We start from the raw sequence: 13,226 nt of genomic DNA on the forward strand, positions 1-13,226 counted from the left end.
AGTATGCTTGAAACATATGTTTGCAGACATGTTTTGGTAATTATTAATTTTAAATTACACGATTTGAATTTACTGTAAGTTCAAGGGCAGTAACAGTATGTAAAAGCTTTCATTTGTATTCGTTGGACATTTTTATAGTGTTTGTGGTGGAAATCTGATACTTTAGAATTAACTATGTTCCCCTATTACTTAATGTTAAAATGAAGGTGATTTCTGGGCCTTTTGAAGCATTGGAAGCCATATTTCATCTCGTGGTTGTCTGTTCACAGAATTCTGTTTCTTGAAATGGAAAGTACCAGCCTCCCTCTTAGTAGCACCAGCGCAGCCCATCGAGTATTGCAAGATAAGGTTCCTGACAGATAAAGAAGGCCTCTTCAAAGCAGAGGGGCACGGGCCTGGGGAGGAAGATGAGCCTGCTAAGAGAGAACTTGCTCTCATTTTCTCATAAGAGAAGATAATGAGCACGAGGGTGTGAAATTTATTTAAGCTAGAAAAACATGAGGTTGAACGTGACAGCTCCTACGACACCCTTCAAGCATTTCACAACTTTGATTTTGTTTTTATGTGTTTTGTCTTTGCTTGTTTGTTTTTAAAATAGGTATTCTGCTATGAATGAAATCAACAAGATAGAAGGAAATGAGGGCTGTATCTTAGTCTATTTCATCACGAAACTGTCCCGGATGGGAAGTGGAACATCCTATGTTGGATTCCATGGAGGTAGGACCACGATATTAGTGAGTATGTTTGTTTAAATAATGTTTGAGTTACTTCTAATTTGGCCCTATGGTGTACAAGCCTGAAATTAAAACATTCATGTCAGTCTCAACAATCTAATGCAGTTAGATTTCTTACCAATGGTTGCTGCCAAAAGCACTTATCTTTGGACTTGCCACTGCAACATATAGCATTTCCTTTAATAACTTGTAGATAAACACTTGATCAGTCTCTCTGGTTTCTCTCTTTTTATTATGGATAATGCAGGTATGATATTCCAGACTAATGTGATTGTGAAGGCACTGGTACTTTATGTCTATTTCTGGCAGTAGGGGATTGCTATCTTAAATTGCTCTCTCTCTCTTTTATTCCTGACGAATGGGTCACCAAATATTTATTATGTAAGAAAATTGGTATTCTAAAAATGGCAAATAAGTTTCTTTTAATAATTTCATAGATAATGGGAGGCCAGTCCTGCCACTGTCCCCTTTACTAATTATGATAAAACAAGTATAGTAACAAAAATGTACGAGTCACAGGGGCCGGCCCTATGGCCTAGTGGTTAAGTTTGGCACACTCTGTTTTGGTGGCCCAGGTTTGGTTCCTGGGCGTGGACCTACACCACTTGTTGGTGGCCATGCTGTGGCAGTGGCCCACATACAAAATAGAGGAAAATTGGCACAGATATTAGCTCAGGGTGAATCTTCCTCAAGCAAAAAGAGGAAGATTGGCAACAGATGTTAGCTCAGGACCAATCTTCCTCAGCAAAAAAAAAAAGAATCACAGACCTTCTTTAGATATCCTTCTCAAGTCAGTCATTTCAGTTCTGAACACTGATGTTTGTGTTGGAGTTGTTGACATGTATGGCATGAGTCCCGTGGTTTCTGCATATATTCAAAGGTTTCGACTTTAGGGGACAATCATTCCTTCAGCAACAGTGTATTTACATGTCAGGACGTGGGGTGTATCCCTGCTGTGACTAACAGGGAGACCGGGAAGCCATGAGCGGATTCTGGTGGCTTGCTCCCCACAGGGCTGTGGCAGTCCGTGCACATCGACGACCTCCGAAGGTCCGCGCTCATGGTTTCCGATGTGACTAAGCTGCAGGGTGCGGCCATCAGCCAGCTCTTCAGGCCGGAAGGTGGGCCTGAGGGTAAGTCGTGAGCAGAGTCTGTGGGCACGCAGGAGGGCAGGAGCGCAGCCGGGGTGGGGGTTGAGCTGTGCCACATGCACTGTGAGAACAGGGCCACGGTACTTTCGTCACCTTGGGGTCCTGGCACCTGCCCCTCAGCAGGAGCCAGTCTGCTGAGCTGACTGACGACTAGGCATGGGGCACCAGCTACTACTTCCCAAGGCCAAGGAGAAGGCAGTATTTGCACATGAATAAGTAGGTCTTTGTGGAGGCGTAGGCTGTGGAAGTGAGTGCCCGTGGGATGAAAACGTCAGGCTCTGTCTGCCTTGGTTCCTGTATCAGCATCTGAGTCCAGGGTGGATGTAAGGTGTTGCCGCTGGTGGACCACCCTGAGTGGACGAATCAGAGGCAGATCTGTGTGACCAGTGGCCCCTCCTTTGGGGACCCCACTGGAGCTGGGTGCCAGGGAAAGCCTGGTGGTTAGAGCCCATCACACACCCCACAGACAGTGCTGCCGGTGCTCCCGTTCCGTCTTCCGAACAGTAAAGGATTGCGTTTGCTTCTGTTGCAGCAGAGATGGAACACAGTGCCGGAGCCCAGTGTGAGGAGCCGATGGAAACAGGGACTGAAACATCAGGGGAAGTGACTGAGGTGGAAATGGAAACGGAAAGTGAGACCTCTGAGCTGGAGAGAAGCAATGTGAGTTCTAGTTCTTTCTAGTTCTTTGGGCCCCCCGTGCTGCTGGGCTCCCCTCATGAGTGGCTTCTCTATGCTTTATTCTCCCAGGAGTCTGAGGAGTAGACTCAGCCGCTCAGGGGTTAGCCCGCACCTCTTGTCCGTCCACACTGCAGGTGTAGGTGAATTACCAGGACGAGGTCTGACACTGGCTGTCCTGACGTCTCCTCGTCAGTTTACTCTGTTCCTTGACCGCTGACTGAGTCCCCACGCGCACACGACCACCCTTGCAGTGGCTCTGAGAGCAGTCGTGCAAGGGCTGGTGGACAGCGGCAGGCAGGCCCGCCGCAGGAGCTCTGCCCGGCAAGAACCCCACCCTGTGTGCCCGCACGCCAGCACGTGGACCTCGGCTCCCGTGGGTGGCTTGGCTTTTACCCATCATGTAGGTGGCAGAAAGGGAAGGCCTGATTGTCTCTGTCAACAGACGCAGGTCCTGGACACCACCAGCCTGCTGAGGAGCTGCATACAGAGTGCTGTGGGCATGCTCCGAGACCAGAATGAGTGCTCCCAGCGCAGCGTGAGGAGGGTGGAGATTCTCCTCAGCCTCTTGAACGAAGACGACAGATGCAGAGGTATGATTGCCCTCTCCCGCCTGTGCCCCGGCATGGCTCCTCCCCAGGAGTGAGAATCACCCCACCTGCGTGCACCCTTCCATGGTGCGTGGAAGTGCCTGACCCGGCAGGAATCCATGCACACCTCTCCAGTTTTGCTCTAGACTTGGCCTGGCCAGGGGCCGGCGGCTTCCCTTCCCCGTGCGCTGGGTCAGCCTTGCAGCGCCCACTGCTTGGCGCCCGTAGGACATGTGGAGTGCATGTCTCTTCTGCTCTTTCACAGCCGCTTTCTTACGGGTAGCCAAGATGCGCCTCTATGTCCTTTTGAAGAAGCAAGAAGAGAACTACCTCCACAATATGAAGGAATGGGTAGAGAGGGAAGCTTCGAATCAGGACGCTCTCCAGGAGGCAGGCACATTCAGGTACTGTGACCCAAAGAAGCCAGGACGTTCTGCCTTGTGGCAGCCTGGCCTGCAGCTCCTGCTCGTGCCCTCTCCCCAGCCAAGGAAAGAGGGCCAAAATGTTTGTCTGAGCAAAGGGGTCATTTGTTCTTGCAATGAGCATAAGATAGTCTGGGTGGTGGTTACGTGGGGGTTTGCTATCTCTTTTCTCTTCTTCTGTGTGTGTTTAAATTTTTTCATAATAAATAACAAAAAAAATAGAACATCTTTTCTTGTAGGATATAAATGTTGACCATCATGTCTGTTACCAGAGAAACAGATGCTGTTTCAGGTTATTAAGAAGGGGATATGCAGGAAGGGAACGGAAATTATTTTCCTAGACCTACTGCTTGAAGTTATTTGATAACTGCAGACATAAGACCCCAGAGTATTCATTTACTGTCCATGGTCCTTTTTCTATAAAACCTTGGGCCTTTTCTCAGGACTAACCCATGACGACCTGTCTCGTGGAAGGAGGAGGGACTGACTGTTCTAGATGCCAGATGGAAGATTCAGTGCCCCAGTTGGCAGGGTCATCTTAGACCGGTCACTTCATCCCTCTGGCTCTCAGCCTCCTCATGTCTGAAAGAAAGTTTACCTCTTGCATAAGGCCCCTTGCAGTCCGACCTTCCCCGCCTGCCGGGTGGGCTTTGGGCGTGCTGCCAGCGCGCCGCCAGTGGGAGGAAGATGAGGAGCAACAGAGCCGAGTGGAAAGTGCGAGCTCCTTGATGCTCATTCATTCCTGTGGGAAGTTTTCTGCTTCTATTTTTTTCTCCAGTTATCCTTAATTTCTTCCCTAATTATGCTTTCTGAATAAGGAATTTTATGAGATCAGATATGAATCTAGAAATATTTTCCTTTCCCTCGGTTACTCCTTATGGATTTTACTGACTACTTACCTCGACATATTTCTTAACGTCTGTATTTTCAGCCTCCTCTTCAGTTCCCGAACTTCCCACATTTGCCAGGTGTTCAGAGCGGGATGGGCAGCCCTACCTTCCCTGCCCTGCTGTTTGCTGTGGCATTGGGACTGGCCTCATCTCACTCGGCCTCCTGCGGTTTCTGAACAGCCTCTCAGTCCAGCAGTCAGAACTCACTCATGTAACTCCCTGTGTCAGGGGTCAAGCGGAGCCCCAGAGCCTGCGGGTCCACTGTCATAGGCCAGTAGGGACTAACTCCATTCACTACCTCTGTGTTTTGGACTTAAGCCATTTGCCCTCTCGGGGTTAATAGTCCCGACTGGGATAGTCTGTATACGAGGGTTGTTCTGATGCCCAGTCAGCACGCCTGCGCAGGTGCAGCTCCCCTTCTCTCCCTGCAGCCAGCACTTCCTTTCATGTCTATGGTCTTCCACGCTTCCTCTAGTTGGGCATTTTTTCCTTAAATCAAGTGATCTCTTTGATCATTAGCATGCTTTGTTTACTCAATAGACATTTTGAATTGTCTGCAGGTTTCTGTGCACTGCATTGTTTAAAAAGTAGGGTATTTCTGGGGCCAGCCCCATGGCTGAGTGGTTAAGTTCTTGCGCTCCAGCTTTGGTGGCCCAGGGTTTCACTGATTTGAATCGTGGGCGTGGACATGGCACAGCTCATCAGGCCACGCTGAGGTGGCATCCCACATGCCACAACTGGAAGGACCCACAACTGAAAATACACAACTATGTACTGGGGGGCTTTGGGGAGAAAAAAGAAAAAGTAAAATCTTTTAAAAAAAAAGTAGGGTATTTCTTTTTATTCTTTTCACAATAGAGCCTGCATTTTTCTCCCCAATGTTAATTACCAAGTAGTAGATTTCTTATGCTTTACCGCAAGAATTTTGAAATGAATTCTAGTTTATTATTGTGTATAAACAAAATTATAGCAGCAAAGTATAATGTATTTAATATAAGCAATCAAATTTATTTATATATAAAAAATCTCAGATCTAGTGTGCAAAACCATTATCAACAAGAACTAAGTTCTAGATAAACACGTGCTTTCTTGCTTAACTTGATTTGAAAGGAATTCCCTTTGTGTGAGGATCTGCGAGTGGCTTGCTGCACCAGGGAGGGGGAGGGGTCTGCTCACCTGGTTCCGCTGCCTTCCGGGGATCCAGTCCCCCACCTGCAAGTGCACAGCTGCGTGGATCTCTCAGACGTCCTGTTCTGTGTGAGGAATCCTCTGCTGGTTAATGACTGTCCATTTGGTTGTAACTTAAAGGGGAGACACAAAGGGAACCACTCACACCGCCATGATGCTGATGTCTCTCCGAAATGAATTTACTTTGGTCTCTTCTTTATTATATTCTATCTACAACTGACTTTTTTTTTTTCCACAAATGAATTTGGTCATTGTTTTCTTTCTTTATAGAACCTAGATGACTTGTTCTGGAAAATAGTCATATGACAAAATAAAGCAAATGTACTACTTGGCCTTTTCAATGAAATAATTATAGTTGATTAGATGTAGAATTAAGATCTACTCCAGTTCTGCCCCTAGACATTTGCATTTGTGAGTCTCTCTTCTGGTTCTTAAAAATAGTGAAAATTTCCATTTATTGCTATGGCTCTAGTGTGGGAGTTAGGAGACCAGATGTTTTGTTACAGCCCAGCAAGGAGCAGACTGTCAGAAGGACGCAGGAATCCCCTGTGGTCTGTGGTGGCTCTGACGGGGCACTGGAGTCTGCCTCTCCTCTGCTCTGCAGGCATACCCTCTGGAAGCGGGTCCAGGGCACGGTGACTCCTCTCCTGGCGAGCATGATATCCTTCATCGACAGAGACGGCAACCTTGAGCTACTGACCAGGCCAGATGCTCCATCCTGGGCAAGAGATCTTTGGATGTTTATTTTCAGTGACATTAAGCTTCTGAACATTCCTCTTGTGACAAATGATACAAGGTGAATAGATGACTTTCTTTTTGTGGGAAAGGAAAAAGGTCATAACATAGCAGCAATCTTAATATGCTCTCCCAAGTATTTGGCGAAATGTGGGTATCGATTTTAGGATCACATTTAAGTTCGCTCTTTTCATAGCCTAAAGGGTTATGGCATTACAGCAACAAATGGGAGTTTATGAAGTTCTGAGAAATCTTTGTTTCATTCTCTTCTGGCTTCAGTCGCTGTTTCCAGAGCACTCGTTACAGCTAAAATCACCAGAGTCAGCTCTGTGTACACCAGAGAAGCTGTACTTAGGAGAGCCGTTTGATTTGTGTCACTTTTCCTGTTCTTCCTTCCGTGGGGGGAATCACACAGCCTACCCCTAGGCCTGATCTTGTGCAACTCAAGCTCAGCTGGCCACCCAAAAGCTTCCCATTTGGATTTCAGGGGGCTTCAGTTCTGGGGTGCAGGTTAATAAAAGAATATATGAATAAACGGAATTCTGAATCTCCAGTGGAAACACTTACTTAGAAGACAAGACACCGTTGATCATGAGAGAACGACTTGCTTCTGACAAGTCATGTTCTCTGTGTGTAGGTTTAGGGCCAGGGTAAGTGCAGGCCCCACAACACCTGCTTCTGCCTGAGACTGTGGGCAACTACTTGACCCCTCCCTTGGTTTGTTTTTGTTTTGTCTGCGAAGCAAAGAGATTACATAAGGTCGCCCTGGAGTTCTTTTATAAACAGAATCCCTGAGCTATAAAACAGACCAGTGGGCTGTCTTTGTAGCCTTTTAAGCACACTTGTTCTTGAGGATGGAGAGGAAGTGGCATCAGCGGTGGATCTTGTCTTGTTTCTTGAGCAACATGGTCTTTGTCTTCATTTGCCTTATTGCAGATCTAAAAGTGAGGTGTCCTACATCATGGTGCAGAACTATATGAACCTTGCAGAGGGCTTCTACAATGACGTCCCATTTAGCTGGCGAATCAAAGACTATCTGGAAGAGCTGTGGGTCCAGGCTCAGTACATCACAGGAGCTGAAGGTGAGCCCAGGCACGTGGTGGAATGGGATACGTTCTGGCAGGAGGAGAGCCTGTTACCCCGTCGTGAGTCAGTCATTCCCATTCTGAGGCTTCTGGACAGCTAGGGCACAGGGCTCAGGAGATGTCCCATCAAGCCTTTCTCAGCAGCTGCTAGCGACTAGAATGGAATGTCTTTGCCCAAACTGAGCCTCAGTGCTCCTCCTGAACTACGTGGCGCCTTGCTCTGCTGTCGCACACATGCCAAGTAGTTTAGCCATTGGCGCTCCAGGAAAACCAGTGATAACACAATGCTTTTGGAAAAGTCATCTGTCATCCATGACATAATCTTTTCAGAGTTTAATTATAGCACTGCCTTTAAAAAATACAGGCCAAATCCTTGAAGATGAACTTACTTTTCTAGGTAAGCATTCTGCCACTTTCTCCAAACAAATTTGAAGCAGTCTGTCTCCTGAGGGAAGAGTATTTCCTTTTTCAAGTCCATACCCTAATGACACTGCTTTTCTGTGATCGCATGTGCCCGAGGGCCAGCCCCCATGCACGAGAAGGCAGATCTTTCAGGTTTGAGCAGCTTCTGGCCCCAGCCCCTGAAGAGCAGCCACTCACTCCTGATCCACTTGGGTCCTGAAGCCCATTTTGACTTGATGGACATGAAACTTGGTCTGTCTCAGATCGTTTGAGCCCTTTGGGGCTGGCTAGGCTGTTAGTGACCAAAATTTAACGTCGGTCCTGCCTCTGTTTCTGTTACTCCACTGGAAAAATGTCTGAAGTGTCTAGAAATGATCATAAAGTCAGGCAGCTGACTCCTCTGTGCCATAAGCTGATGTCCAACGAGGCTGATCCACCATTACTGTTGGCAGAGCAACTGCCCTTCACCAGGAGGAGCAGCGTGTCCTGAGCGAGAGGGAAGAGTCATGGTTTGCGTTCTCACTCCAAGCCCTTCCTTGGTCTCCCCCCTGCAGAGTCGTCAGAGAAGCTGGTGGAAATCTTCCAGCAGACTCCTCTGGGCAGGTTCCTTGCTCAGCTCCGTGCCGAGCAGCAGCAAGAACTCCTTCAGTGCTACCTGCAGGACTTCCTTCTCCTGACCATGAGAGTATCCACTTGGGGGGAATTAAAGGTAAATCCTGATCTGGGGACGGGAGCAAAGCTGGTGTGATGTGAACTGGATGCAAACGTGAGAACCCTTCTTCAGCTGCTGAGACTGGTGCCATCATGTTTGTGGACTAGCACATGGTCTGGGAGGACTCTGGTGCCTGAAGATGCCGCTCATGGCCTCAAAAGGCTCTGTCTTAGATCCTCAGCTCACCACCCAGGGCCTCCTAAAACATGAGCTTTTTATTAACATAATAAGGACGTCTTCCAATTTCCCTGGTAACACCTTCTTTTGAAATGTTTAGAGTCTCTCGAAGCAAAATAGGTAAATACTTAACTGACTCTACGGCATAATGATAACTGAAATTTCAATGGGAAGACTGATACTTTTGATGACATAAAGATCTCAAATTTCAGTACATAAAAACAGAAAGTGGAGGGGCCAGCCCTGTGGCATAGTGGTTAAGTTAGTGTGCTCTGCTTCAGTGGCCCAGGTTTGCAGGTTTGGATCCCGGGCAGGGACCTACACCACTCATCAGCCATGCTGTGGTGGCAACCCACCTAGAAAGTGGAGGAAGATTGGCATGGATGTTAGCTCAGGGCTAACCTTCCTCAGCCAAAAAAAAAGGTTAATAAAGTAGTCTTAGGAATTAATAAGAAAATACTCTAATTTCTAAAAATTGGTGAAAATTATAAAGCAACGATTAACAGAATAATTACACAGATATCCAGAATACATTTGAAAATGGCTCAGCCTCACTAGTAAATCAATGAAACATGAACAATTTTTAGATACTATTTTTTTATGTATCCATGTGGAAAAACTGATTTTTAAAAAGGCAGAAGTTCCTCCATTGTGAGCCAGCACTGTGCTTCTGCAAAACCACCTGGGGGATGAACTGAGAACCTTATAAAATCTGAACTGGTGATTCTGTCCTGAGAACGTTATGGGAGACGTGGACAACATTTTATCCACAGGAATGTTCTTTTAAGCTTTATTTCTAAAAATGGAAAATTAGAAACAATTTTATTGTCCAATAATGAGGGTTGGAGAAATTAAAGTAGGGCCATTTGACTGCTTATTGTGCAGCCACTCCAAAGGATGTTCTTCAGGTGTACTTAATGATGGAGAAATGTTCGTAATATAATAAGTGGAAAAAAATCAGGAATACACTGTGATCCTAATTTGGGGACAACAGGGAAGAGCCATATGGATATAAAAATGCGTAGAAGTGGTGACACCAAAAAGTAAACTAGAGATAGTAATAGTATCTGTATTACTATAGGATACAAAAATAGTATCATAATTTTTAATTTCCTTTTTTGTTGTTTTTGAATAGTTCCAATTTTCCGCAGGGAAAACATCTCTTTTTTTTTTTTGGTAGTTTACAAATTTACACTAAAAGCTCGTTTCCCACCCAGGCCCTGCGGGCAGCCCTGTTGTCCTGCATCCGTCAGCTGACGGCGGCGGGGCCGGAGGAGCAGATTTCCTTACCGTGGGTGCACCTGGCCTCCCAGCACTTCAGGAGCCGGCTGCAGAACTTCTCCAGAATCCTGACTGTCCACCCCCAAATTCTAAGCAGGCTGATGGAAGCTCCGTGGAACCACGGCTTGGCTAGATGTGAGATGGTATGGCTCCTCTGGGGGCACTTAGTGCTCAGGGCCAGGGCTCGGCCTTCCTCGAGCGGGCGGGCGGGTGCTCCCAGCACCATTCTCGGAAGGACAGGCTTCTGGGCTGTGTTCCAAGTGGGAGACTTCACAAGCGTATGTCCGTACAACTCGGATGTTAAGAACACATCTGAGTAATGCTTCCTCTATCCCAAAACAATAAAAGATGAAGCTCCAAGCCTGGAACACAAGAACACACTGGCCTAACATCCTGGGCCCCTGGACTTAGGATTTAGAGGAGCAGCCGAAAGGGGGTTTGGGCAGGCGGCTCAGCCACGGGCCTGTTCTCCATCTCCCCAGACTCTGGATGCATTTGCAGCAATGGCCTGTGCTGAAATTCTGACCAGGGACATCCTGAAGCCCAGTCCCCAGGCGTGGTTACAGATAGTGAAGAATCTGTGCATGCCGCTGGAGCTCCTCTGCTCAGATGGGTACCTGCAAGGCAGTGGGAGCGTGAGCAAAGGTGTCATCAGGGAAGTCAGGTGAGACCCAGGAGCCCGGTGCTCACATGCTCACCAGGAACCTGCCAAGTCCTGGGAACATCAAAAACATACTCCTGGGGCCGGGCTGGTGGCGGTGGCGCAGTGGTTAAGTTCGCACGTTCCACTCAGGCAGCCTGGGGTTTGCCGGTTCGGATCCCAGGTAAAGACACGGCACTGCTTGTCAAGCCATGCTGTGGCAGGCGTCCCACATATAAAGTAAAGGAGGATGGGCATGGATGTTAGCTCAGGGCCAGTCTTCCTCAGCAAAAAGAGGAGGATTGGCAGCAGATGTTAGCTCAGGGTTAATCTTCCTCAAAAACAAAAAAAAGAAGGATACTCCTGACTCAGGAAGGAGTCCTTTCCTTATTCACTGCTTAACATTTGTTGAACCCTTTTTAAATGCCAGGCATCACACTGATGCTAGAGACACAAAGAAGAAGATAACTGCATTCAGGGAGTGCATGGAGTAATGCACGGGATAGAGAGGCTGGCGAATTATGATGATCCTTGGGAGAAATGCTGTGACAGAAGAGAGCAACTGGAGAGGACCTGAGGCAGGACAGCAGGGCAGGCAGGGCCGCAGAGACAGGACAAGCAGTCAGGGGACAAGTCATGTGCTGCCCTTTAAGGGTGAGTTGGGACTCACCAGGCACAGGCTGAAGCCAGCAAGTGAGACCCCCAGTTACGCGGAGCTGAGAGTGAGGGAAGGCGTGGAGAGCCGGAGGCGGCGGCTGTGTGGGAGCCCCGAGGGGCTGAGGCGTGACACCCACCCACCTCCACCCGGCTCCTTTGCCGGATCCGTCTTTCACCTCCTGTGCCTTGGAACTGCCTGTCTGCCCCTGCTTCTCCTGAGTGACACCGTCTCTTGACAGAACCCACTGGAATCGCATTTTTTCCATCGCACTCTTTGTGGAGCATGTGCTGCTGGGGACTAAGAGCCAGATTCCTGAGCTGGGCGGGCTGGTGACGGAGTACGTCTTCCTACTCAACAAGGTGAGTGCTCGAGCCCGGCTCAGCAAGCCGCGTGGCTCTGCTTCTTCAAGACGACGAAGAAACGAAGCCTAACCCGACATTTATCTGCGCGGGAGTATGTTCCCTTTCGGCTCTGACAGTTTTATCTGGAATTGCAAAGGAAAGTGATTTCTTCACTTAGGCCATTACAGTTTCCATGTTTAATTGTTTAATTATTTATCCTCTCCTGGGTGCTAAGTCAGGGTATATCATTTTATAGAAACCATCCATGCAGAGAATATGCTTGCAAAACCTTTGGGAAGGCTAAAGGGGTGGGCTCCACCCAGGCCTCCAGTGGCCCCAGACCCCACCGGCATCCTGGCCCTCTGGGGGAGCTGTCCACCACTGCCACAGTCAGGGACACGGGGATGCACAAGAATCCCGCTGGGGCTGTGGACTTCAAAACACAGTGCTGTGAGTGGGACCAGGGGAACAGGAAGCCCCGTGCCTCTGCCCCTCGACACCCTTTATAAAGTCAGCCACAGTGGCCACTCAGCAGAAGACGGCTTCTGCCTCACTTACCCCGGAAACTTCACACGAGGGCTCCCAGCAGCTTCAGCTGCCCAGCCTTTAAAATGCAGGGTGGCGCGCTGCAGGGTGGTTGACCTGGATACTAGGTTCCAGTCTACTTTCCCGTGACCAGCACATCAATGGCTGAAACAGAAGCCTGTCTCTCTCTCCTATACCTGTAGGAGCTCAAGCAGTCCAGGGCTGGTGTACCAGCTCCTCCGTGTCAGGCGCCCAAGCTCCTTCTGTCTTGTTCCATTGTCACCCTTAATATTGCAACTGCCACCTTGTGGTCTGAGAAGGCTGTTCCTGCTGTCACAAGCCATGGGACAGAAAGAATGGTCCCAGAGGGCACACCCGTTTTAAGAGCCCAACCCAGAATATGCACACAGCACGTCCGCTCATAGCCCACCACCCTAAACTTAGTCATGGCCTCGTCTAGTTGCAGAGGAGGCTGAGAAATCTCGAGTGGAGCAGTCTTGTGCCCACGTAGAACTTGGAGGTTCCTTTATAGAGGAAAAGTAGAGAGAGAGCCCTAGAAAACAGCTGGCACTCTGTCACCCTGCTGGCCCACACATACCCGTGACTACCCTTCTTCCCACACCGGACCACATGTAGCCTTTCTCCAGGTCTCACCCTGTCACAGGCCAGGACCCCCGGGTGAGGCACAGTCCTTTCAGCCAGGTCCAGTGTGGTTCCTCATGGTCAGATAATGTAAACTAAAAGATGGCTTATCTGGTCTCTGCATGCCAGCATGCATACATGCATAGACTTTTGCACGTTAGGCCTGTGGGGAGACTTTTTGGCAATAAAATTACCCCAAAAACTTAATGGGTTTCTGGCTTATTTCCTTCCACTCAAATCCATGTGTGAGTAACCATAGCTGAAGATCTTCTATAGTTTGCTTCCATGCCTGAAGCCTGCCTTGAATTTACTGGCCTCATCCCCTCCAATTTAAGGACAGCCACCTTGAGGTCATTTGAAACAAGAGGCTTCGGGGGA

The 13,226-nt window shown here is 48.4% G+C and overlaps 1 protein-coding gene across 16 annotated transcripts in view; it reads left to right on the plus strand.

The window, feature by feature from the left end:
- RNF213 (ring finger protein 213) overlaps positions 1-13,226 on the plus strand; it is a 116,186-nt gene that overhangs the window by 71,154 nt on the left and 31,806 nt on the right. For 12 of the 16 annotated variants that reach the window (XR_006512929.2, XM_070483783.1, XM_044746101.2 and 9 more), the window contains 11 exons: positions 599-717; positions 1,748-1,867; positions 2,418-2,545; positions 3,006-3,153; positions 3,416-3,554; positions 6,255-6,446; positions 7,322-7,467; positions 8,427-8,581; positions 9,979-10,185; positions 10,525-10,706; positions 11,579-11,699. Coding sequence is in view for 15 of the 16 variants with exons in the window: in XM_070483783.1 (XP_070339884.1) it covers positions 599-717; positions 1,748-1,867; positions 2,418-2,545; positions 3,006-3,153; positions 3,416-3,554; positions 6,255-6,446; positions 7,322-7,467; positions 8,427-8,581; positions 9,979-10,185; positions 10,525-10,706; positions 11,579-11,699 (1,657 nt within the window). In the remaining variant the exon portion in view is untranslated. The remainder of the gene's footprint in view (positions 1-598; positions 718-1,747; positions 1,868-2,417; positions 2,546-3,005; positions 3,154-3,415; positions 3,555-6,254; positions 6,447-7,321; positions 7,468-8,426; positions 8,582-9,978; positions 10,186-10,524; positions 10,707-11,578; positions 11,700-13,226) is intronic. The other 4 variants (XM_044746104.2, XM_070483788.1, XM_070483779.1 and 1 more) reach the window with 3 other exon arrangements.

The sequence above is a fragment of the Equus asinus genome, chromosome 13 (assembly GCF_041296235.1).
Source record: "Equus asinus isolate D_3611 breed Donkey chromosome 13, EquAss-T2T_v2, whole genome shotgun sequence".
Taxonomy (NCBI): Eukaryota; Metazoa; Chordata; class Mammalia; order Perissodactyla; family Equidae; genus Equus; species Equus asinus.